Source organism: Talpa europaea, assembly GCF_964194135.1.
Source record: "Talpa europaea genome assembly, chromosome: 6".
NCBI classification, from domain to species: domain Eukaryota; kingdom Metazoa; phylum Chordata; class Mammalia; order Eulipotyphla; family Talpidae; genus Talpa; species Talpa europaea.
Window position 1 is genome coordinate 14,815,287 of NC_140072.1, and position 22,902 is coordinate 14,838,188.

Below are 22,902 nucleotides of genomic sequence, written 5' to 3' on the forward strand. Positions count from 1 at the left end.
GACTTTTCGGAGCCTTGGTTAGAGCAGCTCTGTTGTTGTGTTTCTGAATTCTCTTCCCCTTTTTCATAAATATTGGTCTTATGTATTTCTGCGAATTTTTGTGGTATATGATACCACATGAAAAGCAAGGGCCCGTAGCCCCAGATATGGACAAGTACTACCTTTCAAATTCTGAGTGACTGTTACTACTCCTGAACTCTCTTCTCTGCACTCTTCCATATAGCTTTAAAATGTGGGCTTTTGTGAAGACCACTTTCAAACAAGGGAACATTAACACCTGATTTGAATACTGCCAGAATAGGTATTTTTGAAATGAGGATGTGGTATATCCTTTCTATATTTCATTGGCAGTTTCACCCTAAAGCCCTTTCAGTAGATGAGGATTGTCAGGGAGGAGAGATGAAGAAACTGTTAATTTCTGGTGAGTAAGACTTGGGAATGTTTGGCAATGACAAGAAATAAATGGCTCTCATTTAGAATGATGTTTTCAGTTGTTCATTGACTCCAGCCTGCTGTTTGACTCCTTGCGGACACAGTGTCTTGGTGGGGAAGGGCGGGGTTGAAACATAGCTAGAGGTCGAAAGGAGTTTGAAGTAAGTACCAATTTGAAGTAAGTACAATTGTCTCAGTGGATCTTTAGCACCTAAAAATATGTTGGTTAAAATGGATAATTTGAGACTAAAGTGAATTAGTTCAGGAAACTTGCCCAGTCTCAATCCAGGGTTCTTGCAGGCATGCCTACTCTTTTTCCTTCCTAAGGCCAGGGATCAACGGGACTTGATCCTATTGGATCAAGTATAATCAAGTATAATCCTATTGGATTTTGAAGTTATTAAAAAGTCAAGTTAAAAAGAAATCAATAGAACAACAGAATTTAAGTTTGACCACATCAGGAAAACCTAGGTCACAGAGCAATGTCAATTCTAATGCACATTTTGGATTGTAAATTGGTACTATCACTTTGAAAAGGTTTTGGCAGTATCTAGTAGACGTTAAAGATATGCCCTAAGGCTCAATATTTGCACTCCTAGGTATAGGCAGAGAAACTTTTTACCCAGATACACCAGGAGACGTAAATAAGAATGATTATTTTTGGTACCGTTTATAGTAGATACACTAGTAGTAGAGACTACTAGCAGTCCATAAAATTTGCTCTCACCTTGCAATGACAGGATTATCATAGAAATACAAAGACTACTATATCCACCCTCCCCCTATAGTGAAATGGTAGCTAGCTAACTTCTCTGCAGTGCAATGTGAGCGGAAGTGATGTGTGTTACTTCCAGGCAAGGACTTTTAAGAGTGTGAGTATGTTTTCTTGTCCCTCCCTCAAGCTAGATGCAGATGATGATGAGACTGGAGGGGGTGGTGGAGTATAAGATGGTAGATACTTGACTCTGAATCATCCCATGAAGGACTACTTGCCAACCAGGAACATCTGTCTGAGGCTCTTATGTGCATAAGAAGTAAACGTCTATTGAGATATACATTCTTAGGTCTCTTTGTTAGCATACCCTAAGCCTTATTGTCTATCAATAGGAGAATGAATATATTGTGATATATAATGGAATACTATACAGCTATAAAATTTACTTGGGCTTGAATCATGAATATCTCTCTAAAACTATGGGGAAAGCAAGTTATAGACTATATCAAGTGTACTATTCAAAGTTTAAAAACAAAAACAATGCTCTATATTGTCAGTTTATATAAAAATCGTATTAATACACAGAAATGACAAACACCGAATTTAGGATAGTGCTCCTGGGATCCATAGGGACTATGAGGGAATTTGTGGATAACGAGTTTGCTATATATACTGTGTATCTGGAGTACTTCTTAAAAATTATTTCACACAAATATATTTTACTCACCTCCTTCTTAAAAGGAAACACTTTAGAAATTTTATTTCTGCTTCATTTTAACTTTTGATCCCCCCCCCCCCCAGTTTATAGTCTCTTTTCCCCTGTGTCTTTTTTTTTTTTTAAGATTTATTTATTTATTTATACAAGCACTGGGTACAGTCAGAAGTGCGGGAGGGTGAGAGAATTCACCAGAGCCAGAGCGGGGAGCAGAGCAGGCAGAAGGACTGAAGCACACTGCTGAGGGGAGCAGCAGGCGGCAGAAGAGGTCTGCGCGCCATGTGGGACCGGGAGCAGCCAGGGATCGAACCAGTGCTGCAGAGGCTGCGGGCAGCTTTGCAATCCAGCGCTCAACCGCTGTGCCACCAGGGAGGCCCTCTTCTGTTCATTTCTTCTACTGAACCAGCATCCCAGGCTAACCATCATCACTGGCCTATACTGCAATAGCTTCCTAATAGGTTTTTTTCTGCTTTTTACTGGCTTGGACACACTCCACGTAACAGTTGTAATGAGTTTTAAAATTGTAAGCCAGACCTCATTCACCTTCTAAAAGCCTAATGGTTTTCCACTCTATTGCACTTAGAACAATAGATAGATAAATAAAAGTAAAGATAGAAGTTGCTCCCTTTACCTTGTCCTCCAAGGAACACTCACTGTGCTCCTGTGCTAACCTTTTCAGCTTCTTCCTCTGTCCCATCCATATTCTCCAGCTACTCTTTAGCCACATTAATTTTCCTGTTCCTTGAAGCTACTAAGCTCATCCCCATTTCAAATGGCCTTTTGATTCACTGTTCTCTCTGCCCGAAAAGGTCTTTGCCAGGTTTTGCACTGTAGGCTTCTTTTTATGATTCAGATTTCAGTCTCAGAGGTCTTTTTCATCTAAACACACTTTCTATAACATCACCAGTTTAATGTTCATAGCAAAGCAAACAAAAAGGTAGATTGAGATACTAGTTGGCCAACCTACTGCTCACTTGCATGTAAGGATTTCAAAGTATGTGCATCAGATTATTCACCCTCTAAGGTGTTCAACTCCCACAGCCTCACTGAAGACACATCCTCGAGCAGTACTTTAGATCCATTACGTGGGATAATAGGAATTAAAAATATACTGAGATGAGTTGAAAGTTAATCACTCCTGATAGAGATAATCAGGACAGCAGTAGCAGGAGAGGAATTAACAGCAGAATAGTAAGAAAGATTGTAGATCCCTTCTGTTTGACTCCTTATCAACCTAAAGAACTATTTTCCTAGTTTTTTTTTTTTACAGCGACTAGGGCTTCAAATTTTCTTGGATATGATGTTTTTCAAGTTCTGAAAATAGGAATGAAAATAGCAGATTAAGTTACCTGCATGCTATCTAAATTTCTACTTTCTACATTAAAACTGCATTTTTATTCTATACATTTAGTATAAGACACAGAATTCGTAATACGAGAAAAGTAGAAAATACTAAACCAATAAATCAATTATAATCTAAAATCACTTTAATATCAAAAAACTTTTTTCATAACTAACAAAAATTGTTAAAGTTAGAAGTTAAAGACACAGAGGGAGAGTCCTTTTTTAAATTCAATTTTAAAGGAATACAATTTAAACATGAATAAAACTGAAAATTTAGTAGAATTTTTTTGCATTTCATTACTGACAATTTTTGTAAAACAAAGTTGATATTTTCCCATAGAGGACCAATGTTAAAATTTAAGGTTATAGTCCTGTAGTAGGCTTTAACCATCAGTATGTCATGAGTGCAAAAAAAAAAAAAAAAACAACTACCCTGCAAGTCTATACTAATTTAAAATGATATTCTCAGTGCCATAAATATATGGCAAGTATTAACTGCAAAAGGCATTTCATTAAGTACACACAAAATAAGAAAATGTAATAAATGACCTGTAATGAAAGTACCAACTCTTTAAAGAGTTGTCCAAATATTTTAAAACCTTTATTTTTCTTGAAATAAGCAGAGGCATTGAGCTTTTTTTTTTTTTTTTTTAATTAATGCTGGAGATGTTTCTTCACAGAAAACATTTTCAAAAGTAAGAGTTCACCTACTATACATCTACATTATTTCCCCCTCCCTTCTCAATTTACTCAGTTAAACTTGTATGGGCTGAATATCAGATGAAAGACCTTTTTGTCCACTACTCACTGAACTTGCTGTTTTTAGAGAGTACTATTTCACTTGTGAAAAACTGTAAAAGGAATTACCTGGTCATCCAGCTTAAAATTTAAAAGGCATTTAAAACCACTTTGCTGAATTGGCCAAAAGCAGTGAGGACAAACTGATAGTTTGGCTATAGAGGAAAAAGCATTCCCTAAAGGAATTTGAAATGTTGCCCTTAAAGTTGCTTTTTCTGTAAAGAAATCTAACTTAGCTAGATGAAATCACATAACTGTTTTCCTTTCTCTTCCTCAAGGTGATTTTCTTGAGCTAGTTTTATGTATAGGTGTTTGGCAAATAGTAGTAGGAGGGCACCTGGAATATCTAATTCAGGGACGCCATCACAGAAATACCTAGCAGTACTGCTGGGGGGAAGTAGCAAATTCTATACTGATGGTTATTTTACCACAGCAGTCTGAGATTCCCAAAACCAACCTAACCAATTTTATGTGGCACCTAAGATTACCTGCTCCAGTTCTTACTGTTTTAGGAATTACTTTGGATTAATACTTGACTTGGTACCTAGGGGAGGGGTCACTGTGGATTTTGGAGTACCCTGTCCTTTTGGGCACCAATTATGCAATCTTTGTAGTCGCTGCCTTCCCCTTTTTACACACTCCACATACCACTGTTCCTGCAGCAGCTGTTGCTTCTTAGTGTTTAACTTGTTTTGAGTAACCTCCAACTTCTGGCTTTGCTCCATTAGCTGCAGTAATTCTTTCTGTAACTGCAGATTCTCTCTGATGATGCCACAATGGAACTCAAAACTGTGCTGCTTTGCTGCCGACTGTATTGCTCGGAAACTGTTAGGTTTTCTTTTTCTTTTCCCAAACTGCCTCATGTCTGGCTCACTCAGTTGTTTCTCCAGTATTGCTTTTTCCTGGAAGAATGGGACCAGACTTTCCTGTATTTTTTCACGTGTTTCAGCATGGGTTTTCTTTTTCTTCTCCTGCAATGTCTCTATTTCTCTGTCCTGTTTCTCCTTTAATATCAAAAGGTCTCTCATTGTCTGCAACTTCAGCTTCAAATTGAGTTGAATCCCTTCACTCTGCAGGAGCTCCCTTTCAAGCATTGCTGTTTGTTTTGCATATTTGGAGACTGATTCTTGTCTTTTTTCTTCAGCATCCCCAACTATTTGTACATAGCTCTTCCACAGCATCTCAGCTTGCCTTCTATAGTCCTCAGTTTTGTTAGTCAGGTATTCCAGAAAGAATTTATTTTCAGCCTGGACATTTAACTTTTCAGTGTGTAGCTGCCTGCTTTCCTCCATTAGCGGTTCTTGCTGGACTTGAGATTGTTTTATTTGCTTGTCCAGCTTCGTAAGTTCTGCTATCGTCGTATTTTTAAGTTTCATCTCTGCCTTTGTTAGCGTCTCTGTCTTGAAAACATCATTTATTAAACTAAGATACGGTGTAAGGGAACTACCCAAGTCCTCATTAAACCTGAATGAAGAACACGTGAGAAATGAAAAATTGGGAAATAGTAAGTTCACCGTTGTATTTTAATTCATACAAAGCGATATTTCTGAGCACCTACTAGTTTCTGACACTGCAAGGCACCGGGGGATACATGGGTAATTTTGTGGGAGTGTAGTTCGCAAAAATTAACATACACTCATTCACTATAACCTTGGGAGGTATTATCTCAATTTTAAAGAGAACTTCAGTGACTTGGTCACAATTCACACCGTGGCAAGTGTGAGAGCCTGGGTGTGAAGCCTAAATCTTGGGTAAACCTAGCACAAGTGGCCCCAGGAACAAACCAGGCGTTTAGGAGCGGGAATTGTCTCGGCTTTTTCACCACCTTTCCCGTTTCCAAAGAGGCCTCCGTGGAGGGACGTGCCCCTTCGGTACCTACTTGCACGTGGATTCCGAGTCTTCCTCCCCAAGGTCGAGGCGTAGTTTACTGAGGGCGGGTGCCAAGGAGTGAGCTGTACTGTCTGGGGTCGACAACTTGAGGATAGGGTGTCTCGGGGCGGTAAGTTTTCGCACTTTCTCGCTTCTTCGCTCGACGGGTGTCGGCGATGCCCAGCAGTCCGGGGAGTCGCACCACGGCCGGGTCCCCGCCGGTCCAGCTCCGAGCGGCCCCTCCTGGGCTGCCGCAGAGGCCTTGGCAGCCAGTTCTGCAGTGGGTCGGCACCCTGCTTTTTCCCGGTGGGGGGAGGAACGCACTTTACTCATTCTCGTGCTGTGGAAGTCCTGCCCTCGGGGTGCCCGCTCGGCTCGCCCTCCTGGGGACCATAGCTTCGCCACTCCCAGCCTCAAGCCTACAATGGTCAGCGGCTCGCTCTTCTGCCCCTTCCCGACGTCCTCCCAGCGTGCCCACTTTCCCGCCACAGTCATTAGAGCCAGCCCCGAAGCCGGGTCCAGAGAAAAGATGCTCCGGGGCCCGCCCCGCCCCTACGCGCGTCTGTCCCGGCGGCTGGTTCGAGCGTCTTGGCAACGCGGAGAGCCGGGAGGGCGCTCTAGCCTCCCGGAGTCTCTATGGTAGAGTGGGCGGAGCTTGGAGCAAGATGGCGGCGCCCGCAGCTTCTCCCGAGCCCCAGGCTTCTGGGGGTCCTCGGCCCCCAGTGTGTCTATTGGTGTTGGGAATGGCGGGATCTGGGAAAACTACCTTTGTTCAGGTGACGTACAAGACGCCGGCATGGTAGGGGCGAGAGTTGCCCGTGCGGGTGGAGGTCAGGGAGAAAGCGGGGAAGGGCTCACTGGGGAGCTGAGGGGACCGGCGCGTGGTTTGGGCGGACTTGCCAGCAACTCGGGTTCCTTCCTGCGCGAAGCACTCTCGGACCCTAGCCTGGGGGAATGAAAGCTCTTTGCCGCGCATCCTCAGTGCGTACTTAGTCAGTTTCTCACTTTGTACTGGAATGGTCTGACCGATAAAGTTGCCCACTCCTCGAAGGCAGAGGCTTCGAGTAACTGGCCATGCACTCAGTACTGGCTTACACAGGCTTTCGGTGAAGACTGCTAAGACATGATTTCCTGCGCGCCTGTGTTTGAAGCACTGAGGGTACTGCGAATCTGCGAGCGATCTCGCTTAAATGAAGCTAATATTTCTGTGGGAATGATAGAAATCCCCACAAACAAGATTAGAAAATAAATGATCGAGAATATGGGAGGCTCTGTTAAATGGATGATTAAGAAAGTAGCATTTCGGTTGAGCGTATTTCAGGTAGAGGGAAATATAAGTGCCGAAGTATTCAGGTATGTCGATAAAGAAATGGAAGTTCTCTCTTGTCCACTTTTCATGCCTTTGTCTCACTCTTTCCCTTTCCCAATATCTCTGCAGAGGCTTACGGGACATCTGCATAGTCAAAGCATTCCACCTTATGTGATCAACCTGGACCCAGCTGTGCATGAAGTTCCCTTTCCTGCCAACATTGGTGAGTAAACTCTCCTAGAATTGTGTGAAGAGCCTCAGAGAATGGAAAGGCTCCAACCTGATAGTTTTAAATGCCTTTTGTTTTCATTTTTTCTAAACCATTTACTTTTATTTGCTTAGACCCCTGAATAGGCTTCTCCCTTATTTACATTATCTCTTTGCTTACTCTTTGCCCTTTCCTAAAATTTTTAACATTCACCTTTATCTCTTCTCTTTTTTGACCCTAACCTGTTTATGGCCTAAGAATGTTGTTATTTGGGAAAATTAAGAGACAGAAAGTCAATCCTTTCACTCTTAGGCCATAAACAGCTCTGATACATAAACTGTTTTTTTACTTCATTTCTTTTCTCAAAGTTTGCTTAGTGATAAGAGATCTTGTGTCCTTGTTCACTTACTGATCTGTAGCAACCTTGCTTCCAATTCCAAGGTTACATGGAAAACTGTGTATATAGGCATGTGTGGCTTGTTGTAGGGAGAGGTGCCCAGTTATTAGACTTTAAGAGGAGTCTGAGACTATAAAATAGATTAGAATGGATGTGATCCAGCATCAGGATTCTTTTTTTTTTTTTTAAGATTTATTTATTTATGCATACAAGAACTGGGGTACTAGCCAGAGGTGTGGGGGGTGAGAGGATTCACCGGAGACAGAGTGGGGAACAGAATAGGTGGATTGACTGAAGTACACTGCTGAGGGGAGCAGCAGGCAAGTCAGGAGAGGTCCACTGCACCATGTGGGTGCTCACTCGCCAGCTGGGGATCGAACTCTTGATGCAGTGACTGCAGATAGCTTCATAGGTTGCTTCTTAATCCCGTGGGCCACCAGGGAGGCCAGATTCTTGATAGGATCTAGGCTTCCTAATTTCCAGGCTTTCACTGTGTGCTAATCCTCTCTCTCCTTGCCTCTTAATTCTATTAAGCTGCTTGTACCCCAAACATACTAATAGAATATCTTGTGTTAAGAAGCAGAGATCATTTTAGAAGACTTTGGGGGGACAGGAAGGAAAATTGTTCATCTTCTTAAAGAATGGAATTCTGATATGTGATGGGATAGGTCTATAGACAGGTAGATAGGTTCAGTTAGACATTATTGAAAAGATTAATTCCTTTTTAAAAAATCATGTCTGCATTATCCTTGTTACCAGGCAATTAGTAAGAAATAAAACTTTCTGAGTTTGGTCCCTTTTTCTATGCAAATAGTCAGTGATAAGGTATTTTTTTTCCTCTGAGGAAGCAGAGATTACTTGAGAGACTTATTAACTTTGGATATTGTAAGAGGTAGGGGGAATCAAGTATATTGTTTCTTATGTGTTAAATTCCAATTAATTCTTTCTTCCCTCCAGATATTCGGGACACTGTGAAGTATAAAGAAGTCATGAAACAGTATCCTTTTCCACATCTACTTCAGTGGACTTATCCTAGCTAGTTATTTTGTCTATTTTGTGTCTCTGATGTGTGTTTTTCCATTTCCTTGTGACACACAAACAAAAGCATTTTTTAAAAAGTAATTTTAGGGGCCTTCCTGGTGGCGCAGCGGTTGAGCGCTGGGTTGCGAAACTGCGCACGGCCTCTGCGGCGCCGGTTCGATCCCCGGCTGCTCCCCGGCCACCGGAGGAGGGTCCCACATGGCGCGCAGACCTCTCCTGCCGCCCGCTGCTCCCCTCAGCAGTGTACTTCGGTCCTTCTGCCTGCTCTGCTCTCCGCTCTGGCTCTAGTGAATTCTCTCACCCTCCCGCGCTTCTGACTGTACCCAGTGCATGTATAAACAAAAACAAATAAATAAAGCATGCCTCTATTAAAAAAAATAAATAAATAAAAATAAAATAAAAAAAAATAAAAAGTAATTTTATTAGTAAAATAGAAGATGAGTGTGTGGAGAGGTATTGTAGGTAATAAGAAATATTATTATTTCAATTTGTGTGTTTTCTACCATCTCCCCAGACTGCAAGCTTTAGTAACCAGATCACATGGAGTGAGAGACTAGCTGATGGCATGGCAGGGTGCCCAAGGTAGTATTGCTCTAGAGGATACATCCATTGGTCACCACCACTTCACATTGGGAAACTCAGAAATGAGTAGGGTTAGTTGGATCAACTTTTAATACATTGCTTTGTGAAATGTGAACTTTGCCTTTAGGTAAGACTAATTATAATCAGCAGGTTAATTAATTAGTGATGGTCTGAACAAGAAGTATTATATAGGTGATCTTAATGTTTAATGCCAGCAGGCTGCCACTTCCTGATGGATCTGACTGTTATAGTTTGATCACTTTATAGTTTCTTCATTTTGCCTGACCATCCCTAAAAAGATAAATGAACTGGAAAGTCCTGGGTCATAATGCTTACCTATGAGTGGTGGTACATTCTAATCAGGGATTAGCTCGCCAATTTCTATTTCTGGAACACTAATATTTAATGCTATTTGTGTGGGTAATATCCTGGGTGTGGACTTCATTATCTAATTTGATTTGTAAGCAATTTAAACCCTCAACTTAGTGTCTAGATATGGACTTGGACCTAATGGTGGTATAGTGACCTCACTCAATCTGTTTGCTACCAGATTTGATCAGGTATGTGTTTATATAATCATGGTTGTGTAAACCTATGACTCTTAAATGCGTTAACTTGATCACATTTGGAAAAAAGAGCAGTAAACCTGAATATAAATATAAAAAATAAGTAAACATTTTGGTAGAGAGTAGGCTGAGAGGGGATGATCAACATTGTGAGACACTTTACATTTAATACTTGTGACAGCCAATAAAACAAAAATCCAGGAGACCTGGATTCTTTTTTTGATCTGTTATTGGCTTGCAGTGTTTTTTTTTTTTTTTAAGATTTATTTATTTATTTATACAAGCACTGTGTACAGTCAGAAGCGTGGGAGGGTGAGAGAATTCACCAAAGTCAGAGCGGGGAGCAGGGTAGGCAGACAGACGGAGGACACTGCTGAGAGGAGCAGCGGGCGTGGCAGGAGAGGTCTGCGTGCCATGTGGGACCCTCACCAGCTGGCTGGGGATTGAACCGGCGCTGCAGAGGCTACAGGCAGCTTCGCAGCTTAGTGCTCAACCGCTGCGCCACTGGGGAGGCCCTGGCTTGCAGTGTTAACCTGAGTATGGGGTGGAGGATAAGTTGAGAAGGGCTAGCAGGCGTGAAATGGTAAGATAATGGGGCCTTTTCCTTATAACAAATAGCTGCCATCATTTAGGTTTTCTCTGTCATCCTCTACACCATAAAAGTGTTTTGTAATCATTCATTTTTTTTACCTTGAGATCACTCTATGAGACAGGCTAGTCACATTTTATTGGAGTCATTTACCAGAGAAATGATCTGACATTGACAGATCTAGTCTTCAGTTTCTCAGGCCCTTGCACCTTGCTCAAAGTATTGCAGTGCTGCTGATGTAGCTGTGTTTCTTGGGCTCAGTGGGTTTATTAGTTGGTGTCCTAAGATTGAGCCTGTGAGGCGGTCCCCACGGAGAGGACCCTGGGATTTTGTGTTGAAATTACAATTGCATTCATTGTAATTGACATCTTTTTCTGTTAGGTGATGAAATTTATTGAGAAGGCCCAGAACACATCCAAGTAAGTGATTTCAGTTTACTGCCCGTCTGATAATCTTTAGTATTTCTAGGCATTTGAAGGACTTTGGGATGCTATCTACCTCTGAAAGGATGTAGAATGAGTTGAAACCATTAGCAATAAAAAAAAAGTGAGCAACAAAATCATTAAGATTTTAATGATTACATTGCTATACAGTGTGGAGTTAAATTTTATAGTATCCCACCTTCATTCACTTTGGTACACGTTCATGACTTCTTTGGAAATAATTTGAGACTTTGTTCAAATTCACTTGTCTACCTGCCTTCTCTTGGAACCCCATGCTTGTTGACATTAAAGTTTCTGAATTGCCTTTATAATTCTTATTTAAATGAATGTAATTTACAGGATTCAGAAGAATAATTATTTTTAATTTTAAAAGTATAAAAATATAAAATATATCTCACTCATAGCAGGAATCTAGAAAACTTAAATAAGGGATCAGGAAAAAGAATAACTATAAGAAAGTGAAAATCAAAATCAACAAAAACTATGAACCAGAGATACTTTTTGGGGGGTGGGGGCCAGGAGGGGAGGGATTAGGGTCAGAATGGGGCATGTGCAGTTGTATGGGGGAATATAAAAATAAAATTTATTATTTAATTAAAAAATATATAAAATATATTTGTTCATAATATGTTCTTATTATCCACAATTAACTAGAAAAACATTTAAAAAATTAGAAAAAACATTAGAAAACATTAGAGAAATTTTTTGTTTGCTTTTTTAAGAGAATAATGATTTTTTTTTTTTGTGGGACCCTCACCAGTGGCCAGGGAACGAACCGGTGCTGCAGAGGCCGCGGGCAGCCTCACAGCCCAGTGCTTAACTGCTGCGCCACCAGAGGAGGCCCTGATTTATTATTTTTGTGAAAAAGTTTATGTGCTCATTATGAAGCTCTCAAGCCATGCATAATATTTGAAAGATGAAACTATCACCTTGATTCTAACTAGAAATAGCTGTCATGTCAGTGACTCATTCCACATGTTTGAGGCATGTACACAAAGATAGAAGGATGGAGAAGGTGTTTTTATAAAAATGGGATCATGCTAGACGTAGTTTTTAGAAATGAAAGTTTATTTATTGAGATTTAAAGTGGCACATCATGGAGGAGTCCAGCAAGATGGCAGCAGAGTGAATAGGCCAGGCTTTCTCCCCCACATAAATTCACATATCGTAAAGTGCATGCTTTTAAAGTATACATTTTAGTGGTTTTTAGAATATTCACAAGTTGTGCATTGATCACAACTATCTAATTTCAGAACATATTCAGCATCCTGACAGGAAGCCCCCTATGCCTTGACAGTCACTGTTTACTCCCCCTTCCTCCCACTCCTGGGAACTATCCCATTTTACATTCCTACTGGCTATGTCTGAGGGGTCCAGTTTCTTCATAGCCTCAGTCCTTGCTCTTGTCCTTGTTTTTGATTATAACCATCTTAATGGGTATGAATTGGTATGTAATTGTGGTTTTGATTTGTGTTTCCTCAATGATTAATGATGTCAACCTTATTGTTGGACATGTACTTATTGTCTCTTGGTATATATATTTGGAGAAATATCTATTCAAATTCTTCACTCACTTTCGAAACAGCCTTATTAAGATATAATTCATATACCATACACTCCAACCATTTAAAGTGTACAATTGAGTGGCTTTCAGTATAATCACAAATTGTGCAACCATCACCACAATCAATTTTAGGACATTTCTTCACCTCAAGAGGAAACCTTCTGTTCTTTAGTTATCACCCCCCTCCCTGCCCTCTGACATTCTCCCTTAGCAATTGGATGGTTTCCCATTCTGACTTTGTTTATCTCTGATTTTTAGTGCAGTGTGTTGCTAAGACTGTATCAGTTTCTTCCAGGGTTATTTGCGGCAATTGATGAAAGGCTGCTCCCTTACTTATTAGTTTGAATATTGGCTAATGTACAAAGCCTGGGGGATATGTTATGCATTTTAAGGATGATAGGAGGAAGTTAAGACTTGGCATTGTGAAGAGATTATCAGAGAACCAGATGGGATGACTTTCAGCATTGCACATGCCTAATACTTCTTTCATGGTCTCTCTTGACATAGATATGTCTTGATTGACACACCTGGACAGATTGAAGTATTCACCTGGTCAGCTTCTGGGACAATCATCACTGAGGCCCTGGTGAGCATTCTAGGGCTTGTTATAGAGGGTAGCTAGAGAGCTGGAAAACATGAATGGAAAAAACATCTTTATATTGCCTGGGACCTTATGTGGGAGGGAGTCTGGCAGCTGTGCACACCTGACTAAAGTGGTTCCCCCTTGCTGTGGAATTTGAAAAAGAGTTTGGGGGACAGGCCATGAGCCCTCTAAGTAAAGCTTAGATTATTTTGTGGTTTTAGGCATCTTCATTCCCAACAGTTGTGATTTATGTAATGGACACATCGAGAAGTACCAACCCAGTGACCTTCATGTCCAATATGCTCTATGCCTGCAGGTAATTGGTTATTGGTAGAATTACATCAAGGTATGAGGCCTTCTCTTCTTCTTTGTTTTTGAGTCCTGAGAACTTTCCACTGGAGTTGTGCTCTTTCGCACTTGCCATTTGGTTTAGTGTCTGTGTGTCGGGGAGGGATCAGAAGAGGAAAGAGGCGCGCATGCTGCTGGCATTCTGTGTCAGCAACTTCTTATCTTCCTTGCCTGCTGGTACAGAAACAGGTGGTGTAAGAATATGAACCTTTTGTAATTGTTCCCATTTGAATGAAATGCAAGTCTAAATAGAATACGTGGCCCTGGTCTAAGTGCTTGGTTATGATAGGTAAGGTATAATTATAACACAGGGAGACGCTATAAAGATTGACCCGTAATTTAAAAATGTGCAGGTTTGCCCCAGGTGTGTTGCCGTTAGAAGAGGAAGCACCTGCCTCACTAGGGTGTATTGGTGCATTAGATCTGGGAGCAAGGAAGACCATTTTAAAGTTGAGAAGATTTGATATGGGGTAAACAAAAGCCATTAGCAGCATACCTCACTTCTAATGACTATGGATAGCCCCTCATATTAGATGCAGGAATCTGATGACTGACAGCAGCATTTCATTTTCATATTAATTGTTTAAAATATTATTTGGTAAAAAATGAACAACACACATATACCAGGATCAAAACACTATTACCCTGAGAAAAAGAGCAAGAATGCTTGTGTTTGCTTGATGTTGGTGGCTTTCCTCTTGTGGGAGAATATAACGTGAGTGCCGTTGTAGAATGGATACCTATGTTTAGAGTCTAAACCCATCCCTTCTCCTTACTTCCAAAAGACTGAAATCATGCAAACAAGAGCCTAAGTGATTTTACTAATAATGTCTTAATATTTGATTTTCAGCATCTTATACAAAACCAAGCTACCTTTCATTGTGGTCATGAATAAAGTAAGTGGTTCCTTCTGTTGTGATTCAGTACATATTTTTCTTCAGGATACTATGTTATTGGAAGGTTTAGGTAGGTGAGAAGGATTATTTCAAATGCTGGAGAACGGATTCAGTCTTAACTGAAGCAAAGGCATGAGCACTTCTAGGAAAAGGATTCAATCCAATTGAATATCACCAACTCATCCAGAGTTATTTGAGGCTAAATGGACTAGCCCCTCAAACTTATTGTGTATGTTGTCCCTCAAAATCAAGATCATGTAAAAGGGAGAGGGCCTGCTAATCTATGGGAGTGGCAGGCAACAGACAACATATAAAATGTCCCTGTTGCTGGTTGATGGCCAGGACACACGGGTCTGCTTGACTCTGGGGCCTGGAATGTGCAGGCATCCACTGTGAGCATGGTCACTTGGCAGTGGCTGGAGAGTATGTGTCTTCCATTTTTTACAGAACAGTCTTGTTTTGCTGTGGCTTGTTACTGTAGAAGAGAAAATGGAAGAAGCAGAGGAAAGAAATAAATGATTGCTCTTTGCTGTTACTACTTAATTAAAAAATTTTTTTTGCCATTTTTAATGTCTAACCTTCTCTGTGATTGCTGTGTTTACTTCTCTCTGGTGCAGACCGACATCATTGATCACAGCTTTGCAGTGGAATGGATGCAGGATTTTGAGGCTTTTCAAGATGCTTTGAATCAGGAGACTACGTACGTCAGCAACCTGACTCGTTCAATGAGCCTGGTGTTAGATGAATTTTATAGCTCACTCAGGGTAAATTTTCTCTCCTGCTCACATTAACAGCCTCTCCTGATAACCTTTCCACCCTGAGAGCTCACTTTGAACCCATCTTAGAAATGAAGTTCATTACCTTCTGAAAACTAACTTTAAAGCATTGCTTATTAAAAATTAGAGGTTTAAAAGGTAAATAAGATAGAGATCCTACCCTCAGGGAATTTATGGTCTAGTCAGGAGAGAAAGATATACACAGAATTGAAACTTATGTGATAAGTACCTTAGGAAAGATTGGAAGTTGGGGCCTCCCTTGTGATGTAGGGGTTAAAGTCTCAGCATTATCAAGCTATAGCCAGCTACTGCGGTATGAATTGGATCCCTGGTCAGGGAGCTAACTCACATGGTGAAGCAGACCTCTCCTGTCTTGTCCGCTGCTCCCCTCAGCAGTATATTTCAGTCAGTCTGCCTGTTCTGCTCCCCACTCTGTCTCTGGTGAATCCTCTTACCTCCCACACCTCTGACCTCCACCCCAGTTCTTGTATGCAAAATTAAATAAAAATAAATCTTTTTTAAAAAAAAGAAAGATTGGGAGTTGAAGATTTTATGATATTTGAACAAAATAACATATACCATTTAAAAATATATTGTTGTTTTCTCAGTGCATTAATGGTGCTTTTGGCAGGTGGTGGGTGTCTCCGCTGTTCTGGGAACCGGCTTAGATGAGCTCTTTGTGCAAGTCACCAGTGCTGCCGAAGAATATGAAAGGTGAGCTATTGATGACGTTCTTTGTAACCCGTATGTCTGATACGGCAGCAGGGTTGCGAGGCAAAGCATTTTGGTTTTCGTGGTGCTCTGTGTTTGCCATAAACTTATGTACTGGCTCTGACTACACATGGGGGTAACAAGTCTCCATTAACTTAAATAGATGTATACAATCTTGGATGATCAAGAGCGGGAGTCTGACAGACTCTTTTTGTTAAAAGCCACATAGTTAGCATATTAGGCTTCGTGGGCCATACTGTCTCCATTGCAGCTACTCCGTCCTGTCATTGTTATACAAAAACACACAGGTGATTCATAAATGAATGTGCATGATGCCAGGCTGCAGTGTTGATTTGGCCTCTTTACCAGTGACTGACCCCTGATTAAGAACATAAACAAGTCAGACAGGCTTGGGTTGCATTTCTCTTTCCTCCACTGAGTGAGTGAGTGACCTTAGCAGGTTTTCATCATTCGTAGCTCAGGGATAATAGCAATTATTGCTAAAGTCATTGTGAGGATTGAGAAAATAGTTCAAAGGCACTCAGCTACTTGCTGACACAGTAAGCAGATGATAGAGGGTTCTTATAACTGTTGTAGTCACTGCTGGGACCCTGTGTGCCTACTGCAGCACGCAGCCAGTGCCTGCACACCTCCTTTGGCTGGTGATTGACTGCTTACCTGCTTGTGCCTTTGACCGCACACTTAGTGAGATCCTAGCAAGCACGTTTTGGTTTTTGGACACATTTTGATTTTGTTTCATTAGACAAACGTGGGGGTGGTGGTAGGGTATGTGTGTGTGTGTGTGTATGTCCCCTCAAAGCCTCAGGGTAGATCCTTCTCTATATCCTTTCATGGTTGCCCAGATAAACCACATTTATATATGAGTATATATGAGGCTTCCTAAGCCCCACAGGCCTGCTGCCTTTACAAACCTCCAAATGTTTATCCAGATGAACGAACTCACCAGTCATGGCCTCCAGAGTTGATCTTTCCAGGTGACAGCTGGTCTTTTGTCTCTTTGCTAGCTTCAGGGTAGGAATGGCCAACCCCGGCTTTTCATTCCATGGAAATAGAAGCTTAGTGGCTAAGTCCTGTTGCATCTGGTGTTCAGTGAAGTAAGATCCTTCCTGAGTGGGCCTCCCCGGTGGCGCAGCAGTTGAGCGCTGGGTTGCGAAGCTACCCGCAGCCTCTGCAGCGCTGGTTCAATCCCCGGCTGCTCCCCAGCCACCGGAGGAGGGTCCCACATGGCGCGCAGACCTCTCCTGCTGCCCGCTGCTCCCCTCAGCAGTGTACTTCAGTCTGCCTGCTCTGCTCCCCGCTCTAGCTCTGGTGAATTCTCTCACCCACCCGCGCTTCTGACTGTACCCAGTGCTTGTATAAATAAATAAAAATAAATTTTAAAATAAAAAAAGAATTTATCTCCCTTTAAAAAAAAAAAAGTTCCTTCCTGAGTGTCAGAGTTCTAGGAAAAGAGAAGTGATAGAGGAGGGGGACAGGGCAGATTACTAAGCCAAGGAATTTAGAAAGTGTTTTTTTTCCCAGGGAGTATCGTCCGGAATATGAACGTCTGAAGAAATCACTGGTAAGAAAGGAGGTTGTGTATTTTAGGGCCACTAAAATGACAAGTTCAAACTGTGTAGTAATCCTCCTACAGGTGTCTTTGTTTTGACTCACACAGTGTCTTTTTGATACTTGGTAACTGAAATTTGTAAATCTGTATGTATGCTGTCTGGATGCAGAATTATTACAATTTTTCTTCTCTATCCAAATTTTTAAAAATCTGATATTTCCTATAATATATGCCAGGCATCTTACACCCACCCCTGCCCTCCTCTAAGGTCCATGTGTAAGCTAGTGGTAGAATTTTACTTAGGGACAGAAGTGTTGCACAGCTCGTATCTAAAATGACCAGGTGTCCTGCCTCCATCGGCCACATCAGGCCCCTTATCACTGTCTTCCTGCCAGGTCTACCTGAGGGTTCTTTTGAGATGTTTTTGTGTGCCATTTCTGATGCTTTACTTCAGTATGCAGAGCCCCCTTTTCCCCCCAGTCTGAACAGCTAGTCTGGGTCCATTAATTAGCCTCAGTGTTTAAGTAGCCTTGAGTATTTGTATAATTGACCATCTCCAGTTAAAAGGTGGCTCCAAACACCATGCCATTTGCCTCTCTATACACAGGCCAGTGCACAGAGCCAGCAGCAGAAAGAACAACTGGAGCGCCTTCGGAAAGACATGGGCTCTGTAACCTTGGACCCAGGGACGGCTGCAGGTATTGGAGGGTCTCTTTGTGTTAGGAACTAAGAAGAGGGAATGCTTACTTCCAGTCAGCTGAAGATACTTATATGCAAAAGAAAAAAAGTAAATGTGGTATGATTGATAGATAGAGCTGCTTTCAATGTCTTTATAAAATAGTTTGGAAAGGAAAGCCCCTGAAAGCCATATGCAGCTATGCCACTTTGGGTTCTTTGGGTTCTGATATATATATATTTTTTTAAAGATTTATTTATTTATACAAGAACAAGGGTACAGGGCCTCCCTTGGTGGCGCAGCGGTTGAGTGCTGGGTTGCGAGGCTGCCTGCAGCCTCTGCAGCTCCAGTTCAATCCCCAGCCACCGGCGAGGGTCCCACCAAAAAAAAAAAAAAAAAAAAAAATAGAACAGGGGTACAGGCCAGTGGCATGGAAGGGTGAGAGAATTCACCAGAGACAGAGTGGAAGCAGAACAAGCAGACAGATGAAAGCACTGCTGAGGGGAGCAGTGGGTGAGTCAGGAGATGTCTGCTGCGCCATGTGGGTATCTCCCTGGCCGGCCGGGAATTGACCCGTGCTGCGGAGGCTGCTGATAGCTTCATAGTTGAGACTTACCCCCTGTGCCACCAGGGTCTCCCTCTACCTGCACTGATGTTAAAGAGGAATTCACTCATGTTTTATTGTAGTACTTGTATGGTTTCATTTTCCACATTTGGGTCCTTGATGCATTTAGAGTTTATTTCTGGGTATGGTCTGAGGTATAAGTCGATGATACCTCAGTTGTACCACACTGGTTATTAATAAGTCTACTTTGTTCCAGTGATTTGAGATGCTGCCTTTATTGTATATTTAAGTTCCATGTACTTGGGTTTATTTCTGGACCTCCCATTTTATTCTTCTGAACCATTTTGTGCTTGTACTATACTGTTTTGATTATGTATAGTCCTTATAACATGTTTTAATATCTGCTTGGGGGAGTTCCCCTCATAGTTTTCTTTTTTGCTGTTTCTGTAGGTATTCTTATGTATTTACTTATGCACATGAACTTCAGTATCAACTTACTTAGCTTGCTAAAACAGCTTGATGTTGCTTCTGCTGGCTATCCTTGTGCCCAGCTCAGCTCTATTTTTTTTTTTTTAAGATTTATTTATTTTTATACAAGAACTGGGGGTATGGGCCAGAAGCGTGGGAGGGTGAGAGGATTCACCAGAGACAGAATGGGGAGCAGAACAGGCAAATGGACCGAAATACACTGCTGAGGGGGGCAGTGGGCGTGACAGGAGAGGTCTGCCATGCCGTGTGGGAATCTCCCTGGCTGGCCAGGAATCAAACCCATGCTGTAGAGGCTGCGGACAGCTAGTGCTGTGTTCAACCCACTGCGCCACCGGGGAGGCCCCGGCTCAGCTTTCTTAACTGCTTGGGCTCCTGGAGAGAGAGTTGTCCCGTGTCTTTAGGATACTTGCCATGGTTTTAGATCCTGAGATCCTGATAGATACCAACCCCTGTAGGCTGAATCCTCTGCCTATGAATTACTTGATCAGATTTTCTCCTGATTATTGCAGCTCATCCCTTACTCATTTTCTGTGAGTAAGGAACTATACCTCTATCAGTATATTCAATCTTCTACCTCCTCCCCTCACCGCCCCCCCATCCCCCCGGTTTTTTGAATAATACTCTGACTCCTCTCCTGTGTAATTTTTTTTACCCTCTGGTCGCTTCAGACCCTCTCTAAACTTAATTTCCACCAGGAAGCTTCCTTGGCACTCCTTGGCCCACCAGCACACTGGATCTGCTTAGATGTCTTTAACTTTCACAGGAAACACCACAGCCCCTGCCCTGCCCTGAGCTGGTAACAAGGAATGCTGTTACTGCTAAGATAGGCTACTTGAAAGTTATTTTACTCAGTTTTAAAATAGAACCTTTTGGATTATTAGGATTGTGAAAACACTTTGTGAACTGAACTGTGGTAGAAATGTTTCGTGGTATAAGTAGTAAATTTAGAAGAATCTTCACTTTATCACAACCACTTTCATTCTGCCAATTTATACCTATTATCACTTACTGATTCAAAATCACCTTAACGAGGAAGCGTATGTTCATGACATGTTATTGATAGGTGTTTTCTCTGTAGACAGCTTATCTCCTGTGCTGGACCCTTCTGACTTGATCCTGACTCGGGGAACCTTGGATGAGGAGGATGAGGAAGCTGATAGTGATACTGATGATATTGACCATCGAGGTGAGAAGTGGCTGAGGTGGCCTCCTGAAAATAGCTGAGTGGCTCATCCTCACATGTGTGCGCAGGAGCTGCTTCCTGCTGAGAGACCGTAAGCAAGCAGCCAGTGATAGGAGAGGGGGAGATGGTTAAGGACACAGCACAGAAGACTTCCGTGAGAGTTCCTGACCTTCCTGCAGAATGGTTCATTTGAGCTGATAACGAGCCTCCTTATGTATTCTTATCTTCAGGTCCTAACTCAATTTGAGGAACCCAGGAATTTGTTTGTCATTGTTGTTTTCAGAATATATAAGGAGGCCTCAGCCTACCTCAACCAAGCTGAGGACAGAGTGGCTCTCAAAATCAAAAGGATTCCACTTTGGCATAATTTTATGGAATCTATTTTTGCAGTGATCCTTTTAGGTTTGACCAAGAGAAAACCTCTCTACTCCATCAGGCTGGATGCTAACATGTAAATTGCCTCATTTGGTCAGATTTACTGAGGTTTGATTTACAAACACTAAACCCACTTTTGTAAAATGTATAGTTTGATAAATTTTAGCACATAGTCTTGTAATTATCATCAACATCAGAACACTTCTATCATCCTAAAAGTTCCTTCTTGTCTTTTTATTCATTTCCCCACACAGCTAGTTTCTGGCAAACGCTGATTTCTAGTTCCAAAATTTTGTTCTTTCTAGATTGCTTTTTGCATTTGACTTTTTTTTTACTTAGTGTTAATTCTTTTGGTGATCCCTCCAGGTTGTTGTATCAATAGGATTTTCTTTTATATTGCTCAGTAGTAATCCATTATGTGGATGTACCACAATTTAGCTACTCACCAAGTGATTGATATTTGGGTTATTTCCAGATTTTAGCTATTGTAAGTAATATTGCTATAAACATTGATAGGTGTTTGTGTGAGTATATGTTTTTATTTCTCTTTGTTAAAAATACCCATGAGTGGGTTTTTTAGTTAGTTTATGAGGGAGCTATTTTCCCCACCTAGTAATGAAAGAAATTGTACATTTTGGGCCACGTGATAAATAGAACCTGCTTCTGGGAGATATTTCCTTGGTAAGAGAAGTGAACATTTAGTTACTTAGAATTAAAGTATTATTTCTGATGCTGGATGACAGCAGCTCTAATCCACTGGGAGAGTTTAAAAAGATCTGATATTTTCTCCTTGCAGTCACAGAGGAAAGTCATGAAGAGCCAGCTTTTCAGAATTTTATGCAAGAATCAATGGCACAGTACTGGAAGAGAGGTAACAAATAGATTCTAGAAGTCCAGAGTTTTGGAGTTAACTCTGTGGAAGAACTGTGCTTTCCTCTGATTGGGGGCTACTATAAGGATAATTTTCTTCAGAATGGCAGTCTCTCCTATTAGGAAAATCTGACTGATGAAGACCCTTGGACTGACAGGTGGATACCAGTTTCCCTGGCTTTTTCCTTGAATTTATGCAAAGAAGGATATTCTGACAGTTCTTGGATGTGGATATCCCTTGAGGTCTGAAGTGTCAAGTCTTATCATTTGAACTCAAGCACTTTTTCTGCTGATGGATGGAACAGAGAGATATTACTGAACTTCAGATCTCTAATATTTGACTGGAATTCCAGCCTCTACTTCCCCAGCATCTTGTCCAGAGTGGCACTGGAGTGTCCTTGGCATCCAATCAATGCTGATAGTAAGTGTGCCTCACAGTGGGCAGCTCATTATAGGGCACCAGGAAGTGGTGGACAAAACCTGATTTATGAATACGAAATGAATAAGATAATGCTTTCCATGGTGACTTAGATAAAGAGTTTTTAATTTTAACCTTGTAAGCTTGCTTGTCATAATTCCAAATAAGGAAATTATATAAATGCAAATAGAGTTGCTTCTATTCAACAGAGAGGTTTTTTTTTTTAAATTTATTTTTTTAAGTAGATTTATTTATTTATACATACAAGAGCTGGGGTACAGGCCAGAGACACGGGGGTGAGAGGATTCACCAGAGACAGAGTGGGGAACAAAACAGGCAGACTGACTGAAATACACTGCTGAGGGGAGCAGCGGGCGAGTCAGGAGAGGTCAGCTGCACCATGTGGGTTGCTCCCTGGCCGGCTGGGGATCGAACTTGTGCTGCAGAGGCTGCGGACAGCTTCATAGGTTGCTTCTTAACCCATGTGCCACCAAGGAGTCCCCTCAACAGAGAGGTTTAATGTCACAAGTCTTAATAGGGAGGTGATGTTTACTAACATTTCCCAGACCCACGTGCCTAGTAACGAGATAGAGAGCCAGACCCTGTTTGTATTGGTTTTTTTTTTTTTAAGATTTATTTTTATACAAGAACTGGGGTATAGGTCAGAGGCATAGGAGGGTAAGAGAATTCACCAGAGACATATTGGGGAACAGAACAGGCAGGCTGAAATACACTGCTGAGGGGAGCAGTGGGCGAGACAGGAGAGGTCTGCCGCGCCATGTGGGACTCTCCCTAGCTGGCCGGGAATTGAACCGCGCTGCAGAGGCTGCGGACAGCTTCACAGTGCTGCGCTCAACCTGCTGCGCCACT

General features: G+C 41.7%; 2 protein-coding genes across 4 annotated transcripts; one reads left to right on the top strand and one right to left on the bottom strand.

Moving 5' to 3' along the window:
* Positions 1–4,529: 4,529 nt before the first annotated feature.
* CCDC121 (coiled-coil domain containing 121) lies at positions 4,530–5,296 on the bottom strand (the record flags this gene model as incomplete). The annotated part of the gene is made up of 2 exons (XM_084236024.1): positions 4,530–4,548; positions 4,653–5,296. 2 exons carry the CDS (start codon positions 5,294–5,296, stop codon positions 4,530–4,532), a joined length of 663 nt encoding a protein of 220 aa, XP_084092150.1.
* Positions 5,297–6,511: 1,215 nt separating this feature from the next.
* Positions 6,512–21,626, top strand: GPN1 (GPN-loop GTPase 1; the record flags this gene model as incomplete). 3 transcript variants are annotated; one of them, XM_084235734.1, is made up of 14 exons in its annotated part: positions 6,512–6,649; positions 7,312–7,405; positions 8,745–8,784; positions 9,904–9,970; positions 10,947–10,984; positions 13,080–13,158; positions 13,377–13,471; positions 14,354–14,399; positions 15,017–15,163; positions 15,807–15,889; positions 17,429–17,468; positions 18,064–18,154; positions 20,265–20,372; positions 21,541–21,626. In XM_084235734.1, 14 exons carry the CDS (start codon positions 6,539–6,541, stop codon positions 21,624–21,626), a joined length of 1,125 nt encoding a protein of 374 aa, XP_084091860.1. The 3 variants fall into 3 exon arrangements, with proteins under 3 accessions (XP_084091860.1, XP_084091858.1, XP_084091859.1); XM_084235732.1 differs by having other exon boundaries at positions 6,539–6,649; positions 8,745–8,808; XM_084235733.1 differs by lacking the exons at positions 6,512–6,649; positions 8,745–8,784; positions 9,904–9,970 and having other exon boundaries at positions 7,379–7,405.
* Positions 21,627–22,902: the final 1,276 nt, after the last annotated feature.